The sequence below is a fragment of the Cupressus sempervirens genome, chromosome 6 (assembly GCF_028749045.1).
Source record: "Cupressus sempervirens isolate cs-2001-9-10 chromosome 6, ASM2874904v1, whole genome shotgun sequence".
Lineage (NCBI taxonomy): Eukaryota > Viridiplantae > Streptophyta > Pinopsida > Cupressales > Cupressaceae > Cupressus > Cupressus sempervirens.
The window spans coordinates 65314605-65340810 of record NC_143123.1 but is presented as its reverse complement, the minus strand read 5'-3'; the positions used below and the strand labels follow the sequence as shown (position 1 = coordinate 65340810).

The window sequence follows — 26206 nt, the reverse complement described above, 5'->3', positions numbered from 1 at the left end:
TTACTTCTTATAATGAGAAAATTCATATGCACTTTGTCTCCCCTAGCTAAGAGGGAGTGTTGAGACAAGTAGCTTTGGTTCAATAAATTGCACTGATCACATGAGACCATACTCATATATATATATATATATATATATATATATATATATATATATATATATATATATATATATATATATATATATCTTTCGGATATTACTTCTTATAATGAGAAAATTCATATGCACTTTGTCTCCCCTAGCTAAGAGGGAGTGTTGAGACAAATAGCTTTGGTTCAGAAAATTGCACTAATCACATGAGACCATACTCGTGTGTGTGTGTGTGTGTGTGTGTATCAATATGCAAAATACCGATATGTGTATGTAGAATATAGTCTGAATATTCTTAATGGAGATTGCAACATTCAGAACTGTCGATGCATATTATTATTGAAGTAATATCTCATATTTGAATTCAGTAAACAATAGTATTTATACTGATTGTTATCAATTGCAAAAGACTTAGTTAAAGTCTTAATGGCATTAGTTCTTGTTATGACTAATCATTGGGTGTGACCATTCCACCGAACAGGTAAATCGGTGAATGGACATGTCTCCATTTGGAGACATGCCCATTCACCCATGTATTGCAACACGGAAATTGATTAATGTGTGCTGATCGAAGGCAATACAGACGCCGATCTTGAATAAATACATATCATCATTTGCATTGAGTTTTATATATACTGTGCAGCACTTGTATACTTCATTGGCATTGACTGTACCTACAGGGAATATACATAATTCAGCAGCGAAAACGAAATCTGTAAGTAAACTTCACAATTATAGTATAAATATATTATACATATCTATTATATATAATACATATGTTATATTGTGATTTTTATTGTTAATATATATTATCTAATAATGATTTATTATAGAGACATCTCTCTTATATTTATAAGAGATTGGGATCTGCATTTGGAACATATCTATAACAATGGCAATATAATTAAATTTGCAAAAACGATCCATGTTACTTAACATGGTATCAGAGCTTGACTACAAATCTAAGAATGGGTCAGCACATTACTTTGCGTACTAAGAACAAAACAAAAAAGGAGTTCGATCCTACTTGTGTTCAATGAAATCTTCATGCCAAGGAAGCAAAAATAGATAAGGAAATCAACACAAGCGCTTAATAGTATATGGCAAGTTAGAAGTTTTGGATCAACAGAGAATTCCAGCGTGTGTATCCAGTGCACAAACACATGGAAAGTATGTCCATTAAGGATAATGTTCAGGTTTGTCTTGACATAAAATGTTCTGCTATGAAACTCACCCATAAATTGAACGTGCAAGATTAAAGGATATGGGCGAATCTATTACACTTCAAGGAACACTCATCGCAAATATAAGTTTTAATATTCAGATGGCTCTTAATGGTAACAATGGTTAGTTGGAAAAGTCTTTCTCTGTTGGATGAAACTAGCACAAGTGATCGTTTGTTGCAACAAAAAGACCCATATTAGCCCAGTGAAGTTAAAAGCATTGAACACAGAATGGCACAAGGTACTTGAGTTTGAGGCAATGGAGGAATGATCGATGATCTGTTACACAAACTAAGAAGCATCATTCGCATCCAGCATAGTAACAAAGAGAGACCATTTTAAGAAATACCAAACTAAAATCGATATCTACAAAGGATAATGCATAAGGATATAAGTCGTGAATAATGATCAAGGATTTATCATATACAAGATAAAGGACAGTTTATCGATATTCCAAAAATCATGATGGTGTGCGGCAGGTAATCAAGGTCAATGGTTTAATAAAATATTCAAATGAAAATTGAAGACCATCACCGCGTTATAAAAGATGGCAATTAAGTTATTCTTCCAAGTGGAAAATGGCACTCCATAACATTTTATTTCATTCCGGCTACGAGGTCAACAATACTGAGGATGAGGCCACAATTTTTAACGATATTGTAAATTGTACATTGAAATATATCGAAAGTGTTCCCTTGTGAGTTGCCAAACATCACAGAATAAGTTCGAAGTGCATCCTACATGGCTCGATGGTGGCAAATTCTTGCAGGCTTGAAGGGACAACGCATAATCAACAATTTTAAATACAAAAGTTAACAATACATAAAGAAATTCAAAATAAACTTGGATTAAGGATGCACACCACAATTTTGGTAAATAAGAGCTGCCAATGAATGACAAAATTCAACTAAGAGCTACTGATGAATGACAAAATTCATTAACACTAGCGACAAGAAATACCGACTATATTGAGATCAAACACAAAGATGATGCTTAGATTTAATTTGAAGGATTTAATATAGTTAGCAATTATGATGTAGAGAGAAGGATGATTCACGTCCGCAGATAGTAGAATGAGCGCAATTAATATCTCAATGAACTCATGGAGTTAGCTAGAGAGTATGCCACACATATGATACTAAAGCAACCATCCTTCAGTAACTGATCGAATGAGGAATCTATCCATATGTACATTGGAGAAGAGTTGGGAGTTAAATGATTGATAGTAACTAAGATGAAGGAGATTATAAATATCGAAGGATTGGAAATTTCTTTTCAGCATTTGTAGAGAAATAGAGAAGCAACTAAATGAAGATAGCATTCATCAATTATATGTTTGTGTATAAATTGCGGGAGTTATGAATTTGATAACTAAGGCGGATAATATCAGACTTAATTAGAGATGCATGACATGCATTTTGATGGAAAACTAATACCGGTGGAACAGTTTATGATTGTTGATTCTGAAATCACCAGATGGCGTTTGATAACTCTATAGGGGGCAAACCTTGAAAAAACATGGTAAGGTAACTATAAAGGTATAAGTCATTTCATAAATATTGAATTTTATGTTTAATAAACTGTTTATTAGATGTTATATTCAATTATTTTGAAATATTTGTCAAATCAAAGGGATACATATCTAATAAATATAAAATGCATATATATGTAGAAATATCTTTTAATTTAATAATTTAACATTATTAAATGTAAAAGAATTAGTAGATGTGCAACAAGATAGTAATATAATCACTTATGAATATATTATATAAGTGAATATAGATTAAAGTATATCTTTAAATTAGATATTTATCTATATCGCATTGGAATAATCTTATATTATTATGCAGAATTATTTATTATCCTTGATTATTTTATTTAACTAATCATTGCAGTCTCTCTTATCTATATTTTTTTGTATATACTACAAGAGCCATGTGCATTGATCTTTTCGTTCAAGAATGTTATTTCAGGAAAAAAAAAGATTGAAATTCAGAGGGAGGCTAACATTTGAGGAAACCTTAAAAAAAAAGAGGAAGCATATAGAGGATATGATTCAATCAACCTTTTGTGATCTTGATCATATTAATTCAAAGGGAGTAAACCACATTGTGATAGATTCACTAATGATATAAATTTGGAATACACAGATTACAAGATGTGCGTAATATAGGTTTAATCCAAAGATCAAACAAATACCTTTGCATGAATGAAGGAAAATTGAGTTGTTGTGAGACGTTAATGAAGCCTTTAAGAATTCATTTGAAACATCTACGAGTCTCTCTTTGATGAATGAAACTTGACGTATGAGTTGTAGATTCATACATGTGGCACAGTCATACTCAATCAAGATATTCGCGTATTGTGGACGTGTAATGTCCCCTACTTAATGTGACCATCAGGGTCAATAGATTATCCTATGACAGGAGCTTCCATAGGCTAATGGTGTGGTTAGGGAGCTCATTTGGCAATATTTTCAGGAGTTACAAACTTTAGTAAGTCAATGGGAGTCAAGTGATATGGAAATTTCAGGTGTTCAGCTTGGTAGATTTGGTTGAGCTCTTTCCGACAAGCTATCATACATGGTATTCTAAGTTCGACTCTTATATGATTTTAATGCCGAAGTTAATTTACTTTATTATAAAGTGATAATTAGATAAAAGACTTATCAATTAAGTCACTTTATTATAAAGTTGTTTTAAAAAGGTATTTCCCATTTATCCCACATTGCTTATGCAAATGATGTCGACTTCTTGGGGGACTTTATATTCTCTTGGCTAGAATGAGTTGGGGCATGCTTGGATGATATTATTATTAAGCTATTGGATTTCTGGGAAATCTAATTGTCGAGCTTGGAGGACGAAACCCCTCTTTGATAGCATTCTCTTTGTTGTTGAAAGACACAGCCAGGAGGATTATCGATTGTTTTCATGCAGGAAATCTGTAAGTAAACTTTACAATTATATTATATATATATATAGTGATTTATATTGTTAATATATATATTATCTAATAATGATTAATCATAGAGACATGTCTCTTCATAAGACATGTCTGCTCCTCTTATATTTATAAGAGATTGGGACATGCATTTGGAACATATCTATAACAATAGCAATATAATTACATTTGCAGAAACAATCCACGTTACTTAACACCGTCCACCTGCCCACAATAAATATGGCCAAAACTGCAAACTCGACACTCAAACCAAAACTCAGACAAATACCAAGATTATAACCATAGATTATTTCAATAATCATCCACTACTATGCCCAAAATCCAGATTAAAAGAAATCTCGAACACAAAACCAATCTCCCTATCACCCCATTCCCAATCTCAGAGAAATGTCTGTAATCATTAACCTCAAGTAATGTCTATTGTGCAACTTACATATTTTTCTATCTGGTTGTTAATTCTTTGACTGTATGGTTCAAAAGTTTGAAATTTTTTAACATGATTTTCAAGATCTTTCATGATTGCTTAAACTTTAAAGTCGTGACTTTATGATTCCAAATTGTTGGATTAAGCAACAACAATGTTAGAGATGAGATAAACAATTGATCAACAAGATCAATGTTCAAACCTAAGTCACAAAGTTCGGCAAATTTTTGCCATCAGGTTCGAAATTCGAAGAACTCCAAAACAACACAAAAAAATTCGTTGAAGTTCGACTATCATTTGTTAGCATTCGTACGGATATATCAAGCAATCTTCGATAAAAGGTCTTTAAGGGTTTTTCATGTTCTTTCCTTGCATGCAGAGGCTTTTTCTCGCATCATATTTATGCCTTAATCCATTTTATCAGATGGGCAAACAGTTCAAATGGGCGACACAAGAAACAGAGCAAGCAAGCGAGAGCACATAGGCTTTAGGGTTTTTGTTTAACTAAAATCGACGTACGTACGAACCAAGCAAACCAGAGATGAGCAAAATAGGGTTTCGATCCTGTTCGCTTGATCTGCACCATTGCTTCTAGAGGGGCACCTACGAGACAAATGGTGAAATCAAACGAGGAGCGCCATTGCGGAAACCAAAGATTTGTCATTAGTGAATTTATTTGACCAATGGTTTAATGTTAATAATATTATTTATCTATTATATATTTTTGTATATTAAAATTATATTGTTTTGTATAATAATAATTGTAATGCCGTCAGGTGTCTCTTTAATTTTTTTTATTGTAATGTTATTAAGTTTATAGAGTTTATATGTCCCGCATTTGAAATTGAATAATAATTAACGGTACTAAATATTATTTATTTATATGGTACTTTTATATGCTTAGATAATATTATTTTATATGTTAATATTATTTGTTTTATTATGGTTATTTATATTAGATATTTGTAACATCCTTTAGTTTTTTAAAAAATTTAATGTTATCAATATTATTATTATCATTTATATAGTGTTTTTATATTTAGATAATATTATTTTTTTAAATGATAAATAGTAGTAGATATAATTTATCTATTTAAATTACAATATTGTTCTATATAAATATTTATTTAAATTTAAATATGTTATTTATAGTTTTTAAAATTTAATTTATTTAGGTGAATTTAATGTCGAATTTTTTTCATTTTTTTGAGGTGTCGAATTTTATTCGAATTTCATAGTTGTCGAACTCGAACTCGAATTCAAACCTTGTGACTTAGATTCAAACTATTCAAAATTGAGCAGATTTCCCTCAAACATTTACATCTTTGTTGTCTTAGTTTTTTTGGGTAGTTTCTATTTCCAACTTCTGCTAAAGTTTGTTTCATTCAGAAACATCATAATGTAATTGCCTATGTAATCTAACTTTCATCTTCATTATTCGAATATACAATTACCATATTATGGTACCAGAGCAGGTCGATGGGGTTTTAGAGTTGGGCAAAAAAAAATTGGGGCCTCCTTTCTTGATTTTTTTCCAAATTTTTTTTATCAGTTCTTTATAATGACAAAAAATCATTAGTGAAAAAGTTGTGGGTTTTTGGCAGATTTTTTCATGGCTTTTCTCAATGAAAAATCACGTCAGTTTTTGTATGTGGTTTTTTTGGCGTCTCAGATCCCCACTTTGGTATCTGCTCATGGGATTTTGGCTTCTCTTACACAATTTCTTTTGCTGAGCCTATTCTTGAGCCCTCCCTGTTCACATTTTTCTACAGTTCACAAAATTGCAGCATCTTGTTACTGCATGCAACTTGTATAAGCAACAGCAAGGTTCCGTCTGTTTTCTACCCACATTTTCCAATCTGGGATCTTCGGCACCCTGCTTGCTTCCTTTGTGATGCAATTATTTTCACTCTTTTCTGCTATTTCCTACAACCTGCAAAGGGATTGGCATCTACTCACAACGTGTCTGGGTGCTGTTGCTGTAGGAGTTATTTTTTCCTGCAACCTCCTTTTGTATTTCATCCTGCCATTTAGCAATTTTTGCCCTCGGCCTGCGATATTTTACGGCTAGGGTTTTCAATGAAGGTTTCACATGGAGTTATCTATATTCACTTCAGCCCTTGCTCTGTGTTCTTTATCTGGCTGATCTGATCCACGTTATTCATGAATTCTATAATTTTTTCCACAAAATAATATTCATAGATTATCTTTAAAAAAATCCTCAAAATTTACTTCTAGTTATTTATTATTATTCCTCAAAAATTATATCTTAGTTTTTATTTTTTTACTCCAAAATTATATCTGGGTTTTGTGCAATTTTTTCCCAAAAATCATGACCACGCATTTTCTCTACTGGAAGGTTTCCTTATTTTATCCATAAACAATCATTACTGAGGTTTCAGTTTCTGGATTTTATATTAAAAAAATTAGTTGTTCAGGTTTTAAAAAATTTCCTAAAAAATTATTGTATGAGATTTAGTCAATTTTTCTCCTCAACAAATGAGTCTGATTTTGATAATTTTTTCTCCTCAAAAGTTGTGTCTGGTTTTGATTGATTTTTCTCCTCAAAAATAGTGTCTGGTTTTTTACGATTTTCTCCTATAAAATTGTTTCTAGGTTTTCTTTTTTTTTTCCGAAAAAATCATTGGGATGCTTTGACAGTTTTCTCTACACAAATCATTCTTTCAATCAATTTTTGGGTTGTAGTGCTCATCTGCAAAAGAGTTGGTGATTTTCTCTTTGAAATCATGGTTTCAATTTCAAAAGAATTGGTATCTCTCACTACAAGGAGGGACAATTTTGTTGCCCAACATCAGGTTGGAAGGATTTTGGTTATTTTGGTCATTTCCAGATGTCAACAGATTTCGAGATGGTCTCAGCAGCAGGCTCATTTTGAAGAGCATTCTTATTTTTCGTTACCAGAAGGGGGCAGAATCTATGCCTTCGTGACCAAAAGACCTGCAGATTGTCTTCTATAGGGTTGTTAGAATGATGACCATTAAGGAAGGATACTATAAAATGTTTCTTCAATGGCCAACTTTGTTGTCTTAGTTTGTTTGGGTAGTTTCTATTTCTGACTTTTTGTTTATGCTTGTGTCAATTAGAAACATTGTAATATAATTGCCTATATAACGTAAACACCGTCTTCATTATTCAAATATACAATTACCATTACAATCTTATATGCATGGCACACAATCCTCTCACATGAATGTAGGAAACAAAAATGCTTTGCTCATATGCAATTTGTACGCATCCCTTATAAAATCACCCTTTTCTATTATTTAAGAAAGTTCTCTTCCAACTGATTGATGAAGTGCTTTCAAGATGCTAAACAACAGGTATGTTATTGGACATCATGACTCTTATATAACCATAACTAGCATATGCCTTTAGTGCATTTTGTTATTTGTTCACTCCTCTTATTGAATTATATGCTTTTATTTATAAACAACATTAGTAATTAAGTGAAAGAAAATTACTATCAAGCTTTCTAACTATACATGTCAAACTCTAAAAGTGGTTAGTTCGTACCAAATATGATGTTATCCAAATGAGATTCAATAAGATTAGGTATACCTTCAGCCATAACTTGCTTGATAATTTCATCCTTTTCTTTAAGAAGAACAGCTGCATCACTTTTCCTGCTTTGTTCTCGCCGGAGTGTATCTCTCTCCTTTGTTAGAGCATAAACCTGAAATTAAATAACATCATCAAACACAACAGCTGCAATCCAAGTCAATATTTGTAAATGCCAAGTCTGCTAAAACCTAGGACTGAACTGTTTTAGTAGAACGTAGAAAATAGCATAGCCACCTAAGAATCGTTCAGTATATATCAGCATATGTAGTAATATCATAAACCTTGAGAAAACTATAAGTCTGAAAAGAAGCATTAATGATTCATTCCATTGGAACCCGCCACTTGCATAATTAATTTGCAGATAAACACAATTGCTTGTTAGAAGTGATAAGAGAAAAACATATATTTGGACACATTACTTATCATTTCACTTTGACCTTTATTTCCACATATGATTAGGCTGAAACCTTGCCTGCATAACACACAATTGCTTCTAATCTTGTTCAATTTTTATTACCTAGTTGATGTCTCCTATTCAAATGCTTTTTTTCATTAAAGAAGATTTTCAATTGAGTTAGAGAAAAAAATACAGCAGTAGCTTTTCTTAAATTGATTATTGCCATACATTTCGACAAGGTGAACAGCCTTATACTGCATTTACAGGCAAAACCCATCCATACTTTTTTGGAAAGATGCATGAAAGCATCGGCAACCATCAATACTGAAGAATTTACAGTGCTCCTGGAATCAGCTGTCAGATCCTCCTAGATTTTGAAATTTACTGCTTAGTAAAGCCTCTTTGGGTCAAGACTGTTTTGTGCTAATGATCCACAGTTTTTATGCCAAACAATACAAGGGATGACTCGATAGAGTATTGCAATAAACAATCAGATAAAACTCCTCACAAATATAAAAGATGCAAACATTCAAAAGAATTGACCCTCAATTTCAATTCATTAATAAGATTGCCATCCAAGCTTATTAAGCAAATTCAAGGTTATCTGGGTTATCATCATCAAGCTTACATATGGTTATGGCCAAAGTCCAGACAAGCACACATCTAAAAATTAAGGAATTCTTTAGGTTGAGATATAAGAGCCACCAGTCTTAGTTCAAAATGGAACACTCTTCTTATAATCTTTCAGGTAACTGTATTTGGCCCTTACTTTCCTGACAAAGTTTCTTCTCTGGCTGATTTCCCTTTCGGTATCAATATTGATCATATACTGATCACCTTCCTCCATTCAGCTATTCCATAGATGCCCTTCTTCACCTTCTTCCCTAGAAGGTTGTAATCAATGAGGATATTTATATAATCAATACATTTAGATCACTGACATCTCTTCTATAGCTGCTCAGACCAATGTTGGCTTTATATGCAAAGGATTTATATCACGCTGTAAATCCTATCATCATTCAGTCTAAAACTCTGCAACATCATTGATCATATGGCTTGACAATTCCCCTTGATAACCTATGGATGTGCTTCCACGAGTTACTAGTTGAGAGCAACCAACGTATTGTGCACAGAAAAAGTATCTATAGCTTCATTTTTTAAAGGTGTGACACCAAATATGAGATCCTTGGGAGCTTTTGTTGTCTTCTGTACAACAAATCAAGTGGTTCTTAATTTTTACTCTCGGACAAAAACCTGCCTCTGGATCTACTATATTTCTTTAAGAAGGTGGCATTCAAAGTAATAGCTCCTTATGGGACTCCCAAAGTTGCCAAGCTCATTACTACTTTCAGATAGGTACTAGCATTAGAAGTGGTAAGTGCCCATTGGATATAGTCAATTCTCAAACAGATGAAGATAGACCACTATTACAGTATAATATCTTGAATATGTCTATCTGAAAGATATCAATAAATATTATAAATTAATTATGGGTATCTCAGCCTAGTATTCCCATAACTTTCAGATAGAGGCAATTAACAAATAGATGAAAATTAGACACAAAACTATTTTATTACTTACAGATTTATTCTATTTTACTCTCAAACTATTATATTATTTATGTTTCTAAATACATACATCGACACAGAGATTTTTGTTTTTATTTAAGAATCGTTTTATTTTGTCCACATTGTTTACATTACTTTTCTTTAGAAAGGTATTCTTTGGTAAAGCACTTGTTTGGCTTTTTTATGGAACTTTTGATTTTACTTTTGGAAAGGCCACCATCTATTGTTTCGGTAATTCTATGCTTTTATTTTGTTAGAAAAGGATAGTAAATCTTGTATATTCACATGTTACTTTTAATAGTTCGATTTGAGGGTATTGATATATATTTTAAAATTCTTCTGTTCTAAAAAATAAATATAGGCTCTCAATAGTTTCTCTGCAGTTTTAATCCAGAGTCATGACATCAGATGCTTCCCCGCCCTGCTGCTTAGCCCCACTGACATTCATAAAGGCATTCTAACACCACTGTTTTTTCTTTTCCATTAAAAGTTCATTGGTTGTGGATGTTAAGGAAGGTTCTAAGGTTCTTGCAGGTGCCCATTATTTTTTCTCAAGATTGTGAAACTGGTCTCTTGGGTCCTTGGCATTTCCCCAAGAGCTTTATCACACACCCTAAATTGCGTCCTTTCATGGTTATAGATGATGATGCCATTGAGAATTTTGGTCCAATCCTTTCTGTAGATATATAGCACTTTTGGTCTTATGTCTTGATCTCCCCCTTTCATCTTCATCAGCTCATGCTTCACTAAAGGGTCCTCCCCTCACATGGCTATTTGAACTTGTACTTAGTTCTCGTGGTTCAAGGTTTAACTGCTTTAGGGTTACCCACCTTGTTGCATTTACATTTATTTAAAACTTAATGTTTAATTTTATTTACTTTTTTAACTAGAGGTTCAACCAATGCATTTCTTTCTTGTAACTTTAACGACTAAGTACCAAAGGTATAAAAGAAATAGCATAAGCAGACACAGACATTAAATATCATCAACAAAATATATTATATTTCCCAAAAAATACAATATATAATAATAACCTTAAATATTATTTAGCTGCATATACATGAGATTATAATGGAGATAAGAATGTACATCGCGGATAGAACTAACATCTTGCAATGAGAAGTACACAAAGACACCATAGCCATGTGTGCTTATGCACACAGGAACAGACAGTCAAATCCACATTTCCACCATAAATGTACAAACTGCATATATGTGAGCATTGAATATTACAAGTTTTAACAGACACTAATCATAACACTATTTGCAAGTGATACAATCTTCAACATTTAAGAAAAAGTAGCTTAAGGAAGCATTTCTAGCATTACTCACACAACCAAGGAACATGTTACTATAGATTAGAGACATGATATTTCAACAGTCTGTATAAATCTATTCTAAAGCTTCTGCTAGAAAAATGTATCATTTTCTACCAGGCTTATACCCTTCCATGACAAATTAATACTACAATATAAATTATAATTTGCTAACTGATATTCACTTCAAGTTACTTATACAACACTTAAGGATGAGAAATGTATCATAGATTTTAAATTATACATGTAGCCTTATGCGCCCAACTCTTTGGTGAATCCTTAAGAAAGCTGAATGGTGCAGACCTTTTAACTAATCAATTGAGAAACCTGCATCATTTTCTTTGCATTAGTGTAGAGCAATGGACAAAAATGGTCCAGCTCAACATGATCTACAATCTCTTGGATTTTATTACATGCCTGTATAGGACTGGTAAATGCCTGTATGGGACTGGTCAAAACAAAGCAGGAAAAGGTGGTGACTACTCAGTAGGTTCAACCAATACCTTCCTAAAATTCTAATTTGGTGGTTTACAGGCAAATTGATATGCCAAAGGTTATCATAAGCAGTCTAGAAGTTTGATCAAATTAGAAAATCCTAAGATATGAAACATTATAAAATGGGCATTTGATCCTAAAGGAATCATGTATTGCTGATATATATCGGCCAAATGAGACAGTGGCAACTGAGATCTACTTTTGTAAAGCATAGGAATCTGCAGAAGATTGAAATTAAGACAAATTGATCAATAACATATGCTGATATGAGTTATCATGTAATTGCTACCCAAATAAAAAGGCATTTGATATGAGCTTGCATATAATTGCTGCCCAGATTAGAACTTACTCATATCTTCATTAAAATTGCAAAATAAAAGGACACACTTCGAAGAATTAATTGTAATTCTCACTAATAAAAATCTGGCATGCACTGCTTAATGAAACCATAGTCCAAGTTTCATTCCTTACAAGCAGATAATAACCAAGGTATTTGAAGTAAGGCCGTCTATTACAATCTATGGAACAAAGAGCAAGAAGTACCACATTTCCTTGTGCATATTCAACATGAAAGCAAAGGATTCTATATTTTCCTTAAAAAATTCACAATGATGCACACAGGTCTGTCAAATACCACTGAGGCACTTAAATAGGAACTCAAATATAATCCAAGTTAACATTACTAGAACGTGTTTAGAGCAAATCTATTTTTGAGAAGTGAATGAATTGTTCATATGATCTCGGAAATATCAAATTGAAGCTAGCTAACTGAAATTACTTTCTAAAGAATATTTTGTGTACCTTCCGTTCAAGAGCCCCAAGACGTTGTTGGTATTCATCACGTAATGCATCAGATTCTGCCTCAGGAGGTTTCTTCTATAAAAGTAGAAAACAAAAAGGTAAGATCCATACACATCATTTAGTATGATCAGGATACTCTTAAACAGGAAAATTTACTAGTGGCAGAATAAACTCAGTCATATTCGCTGAAGAAACAATAAGGAGGGAAAAGACTATCAAACAGCATTTAAAAATAGCCTGACTAATTTATCATTTCATAATAAAAGTCAGATAGTGAATCGATTCATACCTACCTTAAGATCCTCGATTGTATTTTTCAGCTGTTCATTTTCAATCAGCAATCTTGAAATCTCATCTGCCTTTGACTGCATAAGCAGAAGTTTAGTGAAATTCAAATAGGTCATAATTTACCAAAGAAATGAAATTAAGATTAAATACAAAGTCTAAGATAAAATTGTTTTTAAAACATTAATATTTCTTATGCTATTTCTTTTTTCTTTTTCTTTATTTTTTCCCTGATAACCAGAACAGTTAGAAGGATCCTAGGATTCTTACACCTTAATAGACACCTTTCTGCTAAATCCGATCAAAAGTGTGAGGATATACCCTCACACTTTTAACAACAATGACTCAAAGAATCATGCCAACCCTTGAGGTCAATTCATACACTAATACTATTTCTTAAATTAGTGAATATGCTGCCATATCTTACTTTAAAATAAGAAAAAGGGGGACTAACATTTTTCTAAGAACAAGTTTGTGTAGTTCACCAATCAGTAAGAAAACAATTGTGCTGTGTTTGGAAAAACGAAAGAACTTAGGAACGATTAAGGTCATAAAAAAGGAAAATCATAAAGAAGGATGGTTAAGGTCATATTTCAATTTCTCTTATTATATGTTTACTACTTGAATAAAATATAGTTACATATAATAGGATTATTCTATTGCATTGACTTCAATTCCTTCTCCTTATTACACGTGCTTTTTCCCCTTTTTCCTCACATCATTTAAAAGTTAAAACACCTTGAGTCAAGCCATGTCCGCAACTTAACTTCTACATTCTTGACAGCCTCTAAAAACCTGATGATGGGTCACAAAGTGTGATCCAAAACATTGATGCAAAAGTATACACAATCAAATCCAGAGGCAGTTAAATGGTTAAATGAAGACATTGTTGAATTGTATATCAATTCCCATGTGAATATTTTATTCAGCTCTAATTTTATGTAATATGGTTATTGCAATAATCAAATTACCTTGCCCATGTCAATTCACATTTAGCTTTGGGCCTGTTTTGATGGACCGTATTAATAAAATTACATAGCAACAAGAGGCACACTTCTGTGCTGAGATTGGCTCCCTCCTTATCTTTATCCTAACCCATTTACTCTCACCTTAGCACACTTCCATTCATTCAACCTATCCTAGTCCTATCTGCACCTATCCTACACATTCACCCTATCATCAACTGTAATATCCCCTCTCCTTGGTACTTAAAGCTTTCCCTGCAAGGATTTTGTTAGTAACATCTTTAAATATAAGACTAAGACATTCCATATTTAAACATCTACATGATCCTTACGGATCTCTTCAATAAGACTTTCCAACCCTCTGGGAGGATCCCCTGTGTTCTAGAGAATGGTCCTCAATTATTCTATCATCTTCCTTGATACTGATATTCAGGTCAGGCTTCATGATCCCCTGTGAAAACCCTCTGTGCCCTTGCAGAACGACCCTCAATTAGTTGGTCTTCTCTTTGAGGACATCCCTTAAGGTCTACAAGATTTGTTTTACCAATTCCCCTACATTTAATATCATTCCCTGCATCTTGGAATGATCTACATTTTCTAAATTTATCTATGAATTAATATCACCCCTACATCTTGGAATGATCTATTCTTTTTATTATTATATTTATTTTATTTATTTTATATTCTATCTGACTATATAGAAATCCCATAAACTAATATTATTATTTTTACAAAGTAAATAACATATCCTATAAACCAATATCATACATGCAAATTATTTTTTTAAACCTACTTACCTTGCTGTTGTCTGATCTCTATTTACCATTTTGGTGGGGGACATGTATTTTATAAGTACCTTGCAAGTTGCTCGTCTTCCACTTTCCCGATATCGTTGACTCCTCTTGCACCCCGCTGTCAATCCCATTATGTATCCTTCCTATGTTGACTGGTTTACATACCGATGTTATTCCTTGTTTAATGCTAAAGACTTTATCAATCGCCATGTGGAAGCATGTGGGCCTTGTTTGTAGTCAATCCCACCCTCAACATTACCTTTCTCTTTTTATATTATATGGAAAGCATTATATCCCTTTGTTATTAGGTCTTGCAAATTTAGACACATTTTACCTTGTCAAAAGCTTTCCTTGATTACTTTGCCCGATGATGTGGGACCTTAGATTCTTCTTCGTTTGTCGTTCTCTCTTCCCAATAGCGCCCATTATTCACGTCTGCCCTTTTCTTATTTTTATGTGCCGTGTGGACCCTTTGGGATAGGTTATGAGTCACCCACTAATTAGTGTAATAGTTTAACATAATGTTTACTAATGCATATTAATGTTTAGTATATAGACATTAGTATCGCTGACCTTTATTTTTTATCAACATTATTCATATTATTGGTTATGAATTTGTATTAATATTATTTCTTATTTATTATTAATACTATATAGAATTATATTGATTAATATAATGTTAATAATTAATAAAATTATACCATATTGCAGATTATTTTTTATTAGATTGATTAGCATTATGGATTAATATTAATGAATTATATAAATCAATTTATCCATAATCTAATAATAAACATGTATTATTAAATTAATAAATAGATGTTATTTATCAATTTGGGCTCATGACATCAACCCACATGTTCGTGCACCTAATCCCAGCCTTGAGATTTAACATCCTCTATCCTGGGCCAATCTCATCATGAGCAGATTTGATCTCACACACAGCACAAACTAACCCCATCATGAGCAGATTTGATCTCACACACAGCACAAACTAACCCCAAATTCAAAATTTGGAGATTTAAATTGCCAACTCCTGCCCTTTTTTACTAATGGTTAAGCGTTGACTTTGTATTCATTTTTGCAACTATTTGTTATATCTTTGGTATTTAATACATTCCTCTGTGCATTAAAAAATTTAAACATCATTCAATCATCCAGGCATCAACTATAACTCTATGCACTTGAAAAAGGACCATTGTAGGATATTTTAATTTGGAGAACTAAAAGGAACTCTAGTCTAACTCTATATCATCTAGAGCATTTGCATTTATGAGTGTCGCCTTTGATATACATTCAAGACCATAAAGTCCATCTAGTCAAGGGGGTCATCCAAATAGAAAATGACACATCTGATCAAAGGTAATTTTCAGTACCACCATCTTTACAAACCGTGAAATATAAGAACTTGAGGAGACAAAACTTCCAGTAATCCATAGTATGCCAGATCAATCCAGTTGATTATAAAATAGTTTTGCACATCACGATATTTCTGCATAGTGCAGAATCAGATACACATATTACAGACCTGCCTGCACAGAATTATCTCTCTTAAAGTCCTCAGAAAAGAAGAAAACCACGAGCATTGATTTATGTATCATATGCAAGTAAAATCTGGGAATCAATAGCATTTATTCCCTTTCATAGTTTGTTAAGCTACGTGCCATTTTCTTCACATGGCTGCTTGGTCTCCCACACCTCCACTCTCTACAAAATCCCTGGCCAGCCACCTCTTCACCTCATCCCCCCCCCCCCCCCGCCTAGTTGTCACCTCTTCACTTTTTCCAAAATCGGTGAGGCAGTTAGATACATGAAAGTAGCAGGACAGCGGGTGAGAAAGGGTTCCAAGTGGAGCTCTTCAAGCTTGGTATTACTGTTTTGGGCTCCTTTATCACAGTACTCTTTGAAAGAGTTCTTTGTAGTGGCTCTCTTGACTCTTGATCGCAACACATTATCTATCTGTTACATAAGACCAGGTCGATTTCGGGCCCCGACAACTATAAGACTATCATGGTTGGGCATACTTTCACCAAACTCTGCACCATCATCTTGAATACTATCTTATCCAAGGAGTTTGATCACCGGCATTGTCAGGCTAGGGGACTGGCTGGCTTTCATACTGATTTTCAAACCATGGACCATATTTGAACTCTGCAGACTACCATCGAGGGGGCTCGGCATTGTAAAAACCCTATGTATGCCCAACAGTACTATGTATGCCAGTGAACAGTGTTTTGTTATTTCTCTTTGATTTTCAGATATATTCTTTTTTAATATGTTCAGAGTATATAATGAACACAAAGGAAGGAGCTATAACTATGCAACAATTCCAGAATTTGCCTTTAATAATAATGGAGAAACCAAGTTTTTATATAATCAAATTCTAAAACAAATCATATAACTCAAAACCTGGCTGCTATGGGTGGCACTTGCTTGCAGTTACAGTCACCAATATATTTGGCCACGTACCAACTGAATTTTGAATTCCCGATGAAGCTCCCACAATAGATAATCAGCTGGCAATCTATATGTGACTTTGGCAGCTCCCTAGGAAAACATCTGCAGATACTGTCAGTTTGAGAGATGCGTCTAGAATGTAGGAATTGTGGTTCCAGCATACAATCTGTTGCTTTGCTGGTTGTACAGGGAATCTGGCTGATGAAACAAGTACGACATCCTTCACTCAACTCCCCTGTCAGGAAACTCAATGCAAGCCAAATACAATAACCGTCCCCTCAGGTATTAAACCGGGGGCTTCCTCTTTGCAACTCGTGGCCAAAATAAATGGCATCCAGGCAAATTGCAGATTGCATAATGTATAACCCAGGTGTGAGACAATGCGAATATCAGAATTGCGTTGTTTCTTTCCACCTATTCACCATCCAGCAATGTTCCCCTCACACCTTGACGTCTAGCAAGAGTCAATCTCAAGAACAATCCTATAAATGAAAACACAGTAATATCATAACCTTCAAAACAATTATCAAATCGATTGGCAGATTTACAATCGATTTCCTTCAGAATGACAATCTCCGTAGCCACAGTAATACAGTAAGGAGACTTGGTAAATTGTTTATAACAGCACAATTTGCAATAAAATTTCCAGAACAAACTCCCAGACACAGGAAACACAGATAGGAGATTTAGATAGTGAAATCACTATACATCAGCAGTGACTTCAAACGTTAGAAACTTCAAAGACCCCTATACATCAACAAGGGCATACAGTTAAGAACCCAGGAAAAAGCCACAAAGGCACAAATCAAATATATAATCAAGCGTGTTTTTCCCAATGAAATGAGCTCTTATTTATAAGCTTCCATTGGCCAAAGTTTCCCTAAAAATCCACTTTAGAAATTGTGGAAGTTTCCCCAAAAAACTCAACACTTATAAACTTTCCAACTTGCTTTTAAGAAATATCTCTTAAAGTCATTATTATAAACATTATTATAATAGTGCGATTCAATGATTAATAACTAAATAAGAACTCATGTAATTTATTACTTTATTAACTGCAGGTGACAACCAACTGCTGAAGCCACCCACTGCACTGCCAAAAATAGACTTACTAAAAATAGTAAGTCCACAACTGAGACCCCCCAAAACACCCTGTCAACTCACAAGGATCGTTATGATGAGCTAACTCCATCAACTATCTAGACTGCCAAAATCGGGCACATTACAAGCATCGCTTAGCGAGAGTCTACTCCTACTTTGCCGACTTTCAAAAAGCTTTTGATTTTGTTCCTCAGATAGCTCTCTTCCAGTCTTAGGGGCATTGGTGACTCAAAGACTCTACTGACTGCTATCATGAAGCTTTATGAGAGTCTGATGGGTAGGTTCAGGACTCTACCGACTGCTATCATGAGGCTCTATGAGAGCGTGGTGGGCAAGTTTGGGACTCCGAAGGGATTCTCAAATCCTATTCAAAGCACCATTAGGGTAAAGCTGGGGTGCCCTCACTCCCCCAGGCTCTTTGGTATTTACATTGATGAGCTCGAGACTTTCCTCCAAGGCTTCTCGTTCCCTAGGGATGGTTGCTACTTCACCAGATTTTGACATCCATTTTGCTATTTGTCGCTGATATGGTTCTTTTGGCTTCTTCCCCAAAGTAGCTTCAGCAAATTCTTGATGGTTTGGCCTCCTTTTGTGATTCGAGAAAGTTAGTTGTAAACCTGGGTAAGACCCGGGTGATGGTCTCCAACTGCTTGAAGACCTCACATCTCTATTTCTACTTTTAGGGTGATGAGATTGAATACATCTCCTCCTATACTTACTTGGGGATTAAGTTCTCCAAAACCCCCTTTTAGCTTTAGACTTGTAATGCAGCCCCAGGTCAATAAGGGACTTGGTTCCCTAGCTATGCTTGAGAAACAGTGTTATAGACATCACTTTTAGGATACCACAACCAAGATATCTCTCTTGGACTCCTAGGTCAAACCGACTATTGTCTACGGCACTATTGTTTAGGGCCCTCTCTTAGAGTCTAATTGGGCTTCGATTGAGAGTCTTGACCCTATACCTTCAATGCATTGTCAGATGTCATTGGTCCACCCCCTATAGTATCATCTTGGCCAAGTTTAGTGCTCATCGCTTCAAGCTTGGGACTATCTTTGATCTGGTTTGGTTTCTCCATCAGTTTCCAAGCTTCGCAAACTCCTCTAAAGGTTCTCACAAATATTCTCACCTAGCCTATTGTTCTTTTGAGGCAGTAGCGAGGTCCGATCTTGCTGGTAGGGCTCGGTGTTGGTTCGCCTAGGCCTCTGCTCATCTTGGTTCAATTGGGATCACAATAAACTGCCTTCCCCCATTTCAGTTCTCCCTGGATGCCCCTGCTCACCTCCTTCCCTCTTGACAAGAGCTAAATAAGCACGTCGTGACCAACATCTACCACAACTTGGTGTAATGACCCGTACCAATAGGCCACTAAACAAAACCCTAAATTTAATACACTGCTAAAATATATTGCTGAAATAAAAGAAATAATAGTGCCAATGTATTCATTCAATGAAAAACAAATATTTTTACAAATGATATGGCAAATTTCAGCACCAAAACATTATGACATAGCACATTACAGAGAAACCCTAATTGGCTATATACAATTGAATACTTGTTACAACTACAGATTGAAATGAAGAACCTGAATTGATCAAATGGTGGAGACTGAATGCTGAAGATGATATGATGAAAGTGCAACTCCAACTGAACCTCCAAACCAGCAATTAAGCACAAGTGAAAGGACTGAAATATCCTTCCCATAGCTGCAATAATTCAGGTGATCTTTCACACCCTCAAAATTGCGTACCAATTGAGAGTTTTCGTTCTCAATGGCCAATTGTGACTACTTGCAGAAACCCTAGGCTCCATAACGCACATCAGCAAAAAGAAATAATAAATCTCGATGATAGGCAATGAGCCCTCAATACCTATTTATTCTTTTTTCCTTGATAGGTCGGCCTCCCTTTTTAATTTTTTCTCTGCTTCTTCCAGCAACCTCTAGAAGATTTTTTTCATTTAATTTATAAAGTTACCTTGTAATATATATTTTTTAATTGATAACTTTATAATTAATTCCTCCAAAAAAATGGGACATTACACTTGGAGTAACCCCTCAGGGGGCTCCCCCCGAAGATGGCCTTATATGTTGAGCACTACATGGATATTCATATATGTTGAGCACTACATGGGTATTCAAGACGGGATCCTTGTTCGCCCTCAGTACCTCATCTATTATTGAACTCATGCCCTTCGCATCTCCTTGGGATCTTTTAGGGTGGGCTCCCATCACCTACGTATTCAAACATATCATTAGATAGACAAAGAGGACAGGATTTGTCGCCTCTACCTTCTATTGCTTGTTCAAGGGGAGCAAGAGCCTGCCATCTTTCTTCAAATACATTGATCAGCGGTGTCTTGCACTTTATCTCCAAGAGGCCATGTGGCTTGGGGATCATACTCTTCAGCTTAAATTCCCGCCGAAACAGACTTCACACCAGCTCATTGCCTCCTTCACCCCTTAGTCCCCTGCCTGGGGGATGAAGAGGTCACTCAGCATTTCTTCTTCTTCTTTGAACCCCACCAATTCTTTAAGACCTCGCAGAGCGTACACTCGGCAGCACCACGCTACCTCCAATGGTACCTTGAAACGGCCCAAGCCCCTTACACACCTTCTCTTATGTTTGTATCCTTTGGTCCTGGACTACTTCTCGACTCTAAGGAGTACTTAGGTTTTCCTTGCTCTGTCTTTTTGCTTTCCTGTTTTGTTCTTTTCGTGGACACCATTTGGTGCTCCCACTTCTAGTTGTGGCCTTGTTGTAATCTTTTCAGTCCCTTAGATCCGTTTGTGGTATCTTGTTGGACATTAATACATTTATCTTGTCTTAATATTATCTTCATTTAGTTTCCAAGTATTCAAATAATGCAGTTATCAAATGCCTACCATAGTTAACTAAGTCTAGGCTATTTTAGGCTAATTGTGTGTATTTATTTAATTAGCCTATATCTTTTAAAAAGAGGTCTTATGTTTACAGTTTTAAAATGAATATGGAAAATGCCTTTACCAGCTGTCCCTAACTAAACCTAAGATAATTTATTATTAAAAGTGTCAATTGTAATTTATTTAATATGCCAGATTTTTATAAGGGCAAAATTGTTCTTTGCAGTTATAAAATGAATATCATGAAACCTTCTCCTCTGAACAATTAAAGAAATGCTTTTCCCATTTTCTAATTGTCATCACCAAAAACTGACACCTCTCGTCCCCTAAACATGTCCCCGTGTTTTCCTATTGTCTATATCCCAAGAACACGAAAGAAAATACATGTATAAACACATTTGCATGCATGCACGAGCACACACATACGTATATAGTATATACATATTTGTTTAGTCACAAAGTTGTCAAAAATTAATAACACATTCAAGTTGTAAACAGTCTTGCTGAGATATGACACTATACACACCAGCAGAGTTGGTGATTGCTTTCTCAAATTGGCATGCAATTTCAGAAAGTGAATCACAAAATTCCAAACATAATTGATTTTTTCAATAAATGCAATTGAGAAGGGGGAAAAACTTTCTAACACAAATCCTTTTCTGTACTTTCTTACACGACTTTAAAAAACAAACCCTTTTCTGCTACTTTCTTAAAGCTATTCTTTTTTCAATTGTTGTGTTTTTCTCATTAAAACCTAAGAGATTTTTTCTTTTTCAAAAAGCATTAAAGGTTTTTCTTCTTTCTTAAATGCTTATATTTCACCAAGAATATGTCATTGCCATGTTAGAGTTGTGCTACTAGTACTCATAGTTATGGAATTGAGAAACCCCTCCATATTAGTAACTCAAGCATCGAAAGAGATGACTAAAAATTAATTCAGCAAGGTATTTTGAATGTAGGTGCTTTATGCCTTGACTTAGTGATTGTTAAAAAATTGATAGTAGCTAGTGTATCCTTTACATTTAGATTTTTCCTGACACAAGATCTTCCTGGGACCACAATAATAACATATACTAAGTTTGAATTAATATAAAATGGCTTTTTGTGGACCACATTTTGAAGATTCCATATAAATGCTTAGGTTCCTTGTCATCAAAAGCTATCAAGTGTTAATCGAAGCATGTGGAAATGAATTAACACTATTTTAGATTAATTCAGAAACACAATGTGCATAACATGTTCAGGTTGAGCAACTTCATTTTCTCTGTTTCAATTGTAGAGTTCAGAGCTGCAAAGATGCCAAAACAGACAATGTTCCCCAATTCTCAAATCATAAATATCCCAGAAAAAAGTTTTAAAAACATTGAAATGCTACTAATCTATCTTTTCAGAGGCTTCCCAAGAATTCAGAAAACAATTAGTGATTAATTTATGAAAGTAGTTTCAACTAGACCAGGGAAGCCAACTCCAACTTTGTAAAGTTAAAATGCAGTCTCAGTGTCAAACAGGTGCGATTCTTGGTTCTTAGCTCCAGAGCATTAGATACATCAATAAGATGACACTAAAGTTAGATACTGAAACAAGTGTTCGTGAAAAACATGTTCCACTGTTACACAATGAAAGACCATATGATATATTTGTTTAGACTCCAAAGCATTTCAAGATAAACTGAGATTTGAATAAGAAAATATTATTGTGCTTACAAGAGCCTCTAAGCCACAATTTTCCATATCTTCTTTAATTTGTTAATATGGACAATACGTTTGAATACCTGAGCCTGTCGTGCAGCACCTTGCAAAGCTGCTTCCATCATTTTCATCTCTCTCTTTAGTCTCTCAGCTTCAGAATCACTTTCTACAAAAAGAGATACAGTTGAATCTGACTTAACAGGCAACTCTTGTTGATTCTGTTCTATGTCGGCAACCTTTTCCAGTTCACCAGTATGTCCAGAAGTAGCAACAATTAGTTTGTCTGAGATCCGATTACTGCATGGCATGGCTTTGTCCTCATCACAAATTTTATCAACTGCAAGCATCTCATTACTCCAAGCTGCATCAACCGTACTCTCATCCTTGCTATTATTGGTAGCTGATGGCAAATTACAAGGTTCAGGATCAGAAGAGGTACATGCATTGGTAACCTCTTCCTCAGATACACGTTCTTGTAAATCCTTGACTTCCTCCCTTTTCCCTGCCTGTGCTGGCAAAACTTCTTCCACTAACTCTGAAACCTTTAATAAGTGATTTACATCTGAGTAATCTTCTGATTGACAAACCTCAGAAGGTTGTAGTTCCTGACACTCCAATACTTCACTAGCAACCTCTGAAACTACTTGGAATCCAGCTTCTGTCTGAGCATTTTCCACAGGATCTAAATTGTTAGTAATCTCTAACTCCCTTGATGAATTTGAATGCTCGTCTTGATCCAAGGCTGAAGGACTATGCTGACACTCCTCTCCACTTCTTGTGGAAGGGAACTGATCCTCATCCCTGGATTGAGAGGCTTGAACCTGCTCTTCAGATTGAGATGCTTCGTCTTGAGAAACAGTTTCTGATGGACTTTGCACTGAGGAGATATTTGTTGCATCTTGCAACACTGTGTTTTTAGAAGACTGAGCAACTTCTTGAACAGCACCACCAACATCTGTATCCCTCTGCTTCAATAGTGTTGTAACTGGATCGAACAGAATTCTTCTGTCTGTTGATATCCAAAAGTCCATTTACAAAAAAGAATAATTAAAAAGAAAATTTAATTTAAGCTTCTGACACTTTAAAGTAAGTACTTATTTCCCATTGAGCATTATCTCAAAATTGAGACCTATAAATAAATGAAAGAATGTCAGCCATGGCTTCCTGGTTAAAATAAACGAGACTTGACTGAACTGGTGCACAAACTCCGAATGCCAATAATATCATATGATTGCAAATAATACTTTGTGAGAGTGATGCTCTATTAATGCGTGAGTGAAAACCATACGAACAAACCAACTGCCAATGAGCCCAGACTGTTACAACGAACAAAACAGCCACATATTTAACATGACTTGAAAAAAATTCTAAGCGAAGTGTAGGAATGGAGATCTATTAGTAGAATCCAAACTCAAAAAATTCTAAATCAAAGTCAGAAATCTGAAAAGTTTCGATCGGAATGAAACTATAATATAAGTGTGCCTGTTTCAAGTTGCTCTAAAAATTTCATATTTTTGATTGCTACTCGGTATTTTTCAAACTCTGGCTGTCAGCCATAATTTTGCAACCACAATACTATTTTCAATTAGCTTTGTTTCATAAGTCCTACCAGCATAACAGAGAAAACGATATTTTTTCAGTAATACCAAAGCCTATAATATTCGTAAGCTAAAGAAATGCGTGATAAGAATCTTCCTAAACTGATAAAAGTTGCAATTGATTGAGTTGCGTTGGAATGGTAAGATAGTGCATTTATGACCAGATTGCAGAATAACTGGTCTTCAAAGTTTCGCCAGCATGCCAGCCAAAGAATCCTTCAACGAGGAATCTTGTACTGAAAGAAGGACACCTATTATTCTGGAGTGCTGAACCCCAAATCTCAAGGCCCACCAGCTCAATGATTAAGATTATCCTTTCCAATTGCATTGGCTAAACAAAGTGCATTCCTAACCATTTTGATCTAACTACGAAGGGTTTTACAAAATGAATGATTTATTACAGTTTATGACTGGTTCGATTCCCATATAGGTTCGGAATAACCAAGCTTGATTCAAAATAAATGAATTTTAAAACCAAGATTTTCGCAAGATTAGATTTACTAAAATTCTTTGGGTAACCTGTCTAGAAGTTTCATCCAGAAAAGCTTTGGCAAAATCCACGTTCTCAACACTTTAGGACCTCGGAACAGATCATTCCCTGGTTCGATTCCTACAAATACAATTGGTGTTTGTGTACCCTATTGAATCGCATTGAGCAGGACAAGGATTCAAAAAAGGGCGAGGGCATATGCTAAAATAGAGATTTCGCCAAATCATCTCAAACCCAAATCGCTTATAACACAACATTCATTTCAAATTCAGCTCAAATGCACAAATATAGGACGACCAAATCAATTAAAAAGATACAAAAGATCTGTTGACACAATTGGGTACTAGCCAGTATGTAATTACCTTCATTTGTACCGTTGGCATCTTGTTTCTCCTCGAAGCCAAGTGCAGTGTCGAAATTTTTTTCAATATTCTTGACACTTTCACTGATCTTGTTGACAGCGCCTGCTAGATCGGGAAAATTTGTGAAATTTACCTTATTCAGCCATGCCATTTTAGCTGCTCACTTCACAAAAATCTCCTTTGGCTACAAATCTACCATTATTCTACCATTGTTGAGTTTTCTCAATGTGTGGTAAATCCTCGGGCCTGTGAAAAAAAGGCGAAGAGAGAAAAGCCTATGATCAATACTTCTTCAGTGGCAATTTTGATGAATCGGGAATGAACTAAACATTAAATGTTTCAATGAAATAGAGGAAGTATGTGGATGCCCAGTTACACCACCAGATCACTTAATAACCAAAAAAATCCCTTCTAAAAGAAAATAGAATCCTCTCCATCGGTGAAAGATTGTTTTTTGATTCAATTTAATAAGAAATCTGACTGTATAGGCAATTTTGCTTTAGTTGGCGTACCCAAAACTTGAATGAGAAGCACTTTTCTGATTATGAAATGCGGGTATAAAAAAATATGTTATGTTTGGTGCGCTTTTGTCTGCTCGTTCACCCGCCGAAAGCACGAAATTACATTAAAAAGTCACGGTTTTCCCCTCTCACTCGAGACAATTAAATATCAAAGTTAAAGGTTTCAATGTTACATAAAAATCTATAGCGGGAATTGACATTTTCATA

General features: G+C 34.6%; 1 protein-coding gene across 2 annotated transcripts in view; it reads right to left on the bottom strand.

Moving 5' to 3' along the window:
• Window positions 1-25969, bottom strand: part of GC5 (golgin Putative 5) — a 98844-nt gene extending 72875 nt beyond the window's left edge. Inside the window, exons 1-6 of one of the 2 annotated variants that reach the window (XM_089786734.1) lie at window positions 25860-25969; window positions 25479-25724; window positions 23112-24037; window positions 13151-13222; window positions 12858-12932; window positions 8278-8392 (exon numbers count right to left, since the gene is read on the bottom strand). In XM_089786734.1, coding sequence (XP_089642860.1) covers window positions 8278-8392; window positions 12858-12932; window positions 13151-13222; window positions 23112-24037; window positions 25479-25629 — 1339 coding nt within the window. In that variant the 5' untranslated portion in view covers window positions 25630-25724; window positions 25860-25969. Of the gene's footprint in view, window positions 1-8277; window positions 8393-12857; window positions 12933-13150; window positions 13223-23111; window positions 24038-25478 lie in introns of both variants that reach the window. The other variant, XM_089786732.1, reaches the window with a different exon arrangement.
• Window positions 25970-26206: the final 237 nt, after the last annotated feature.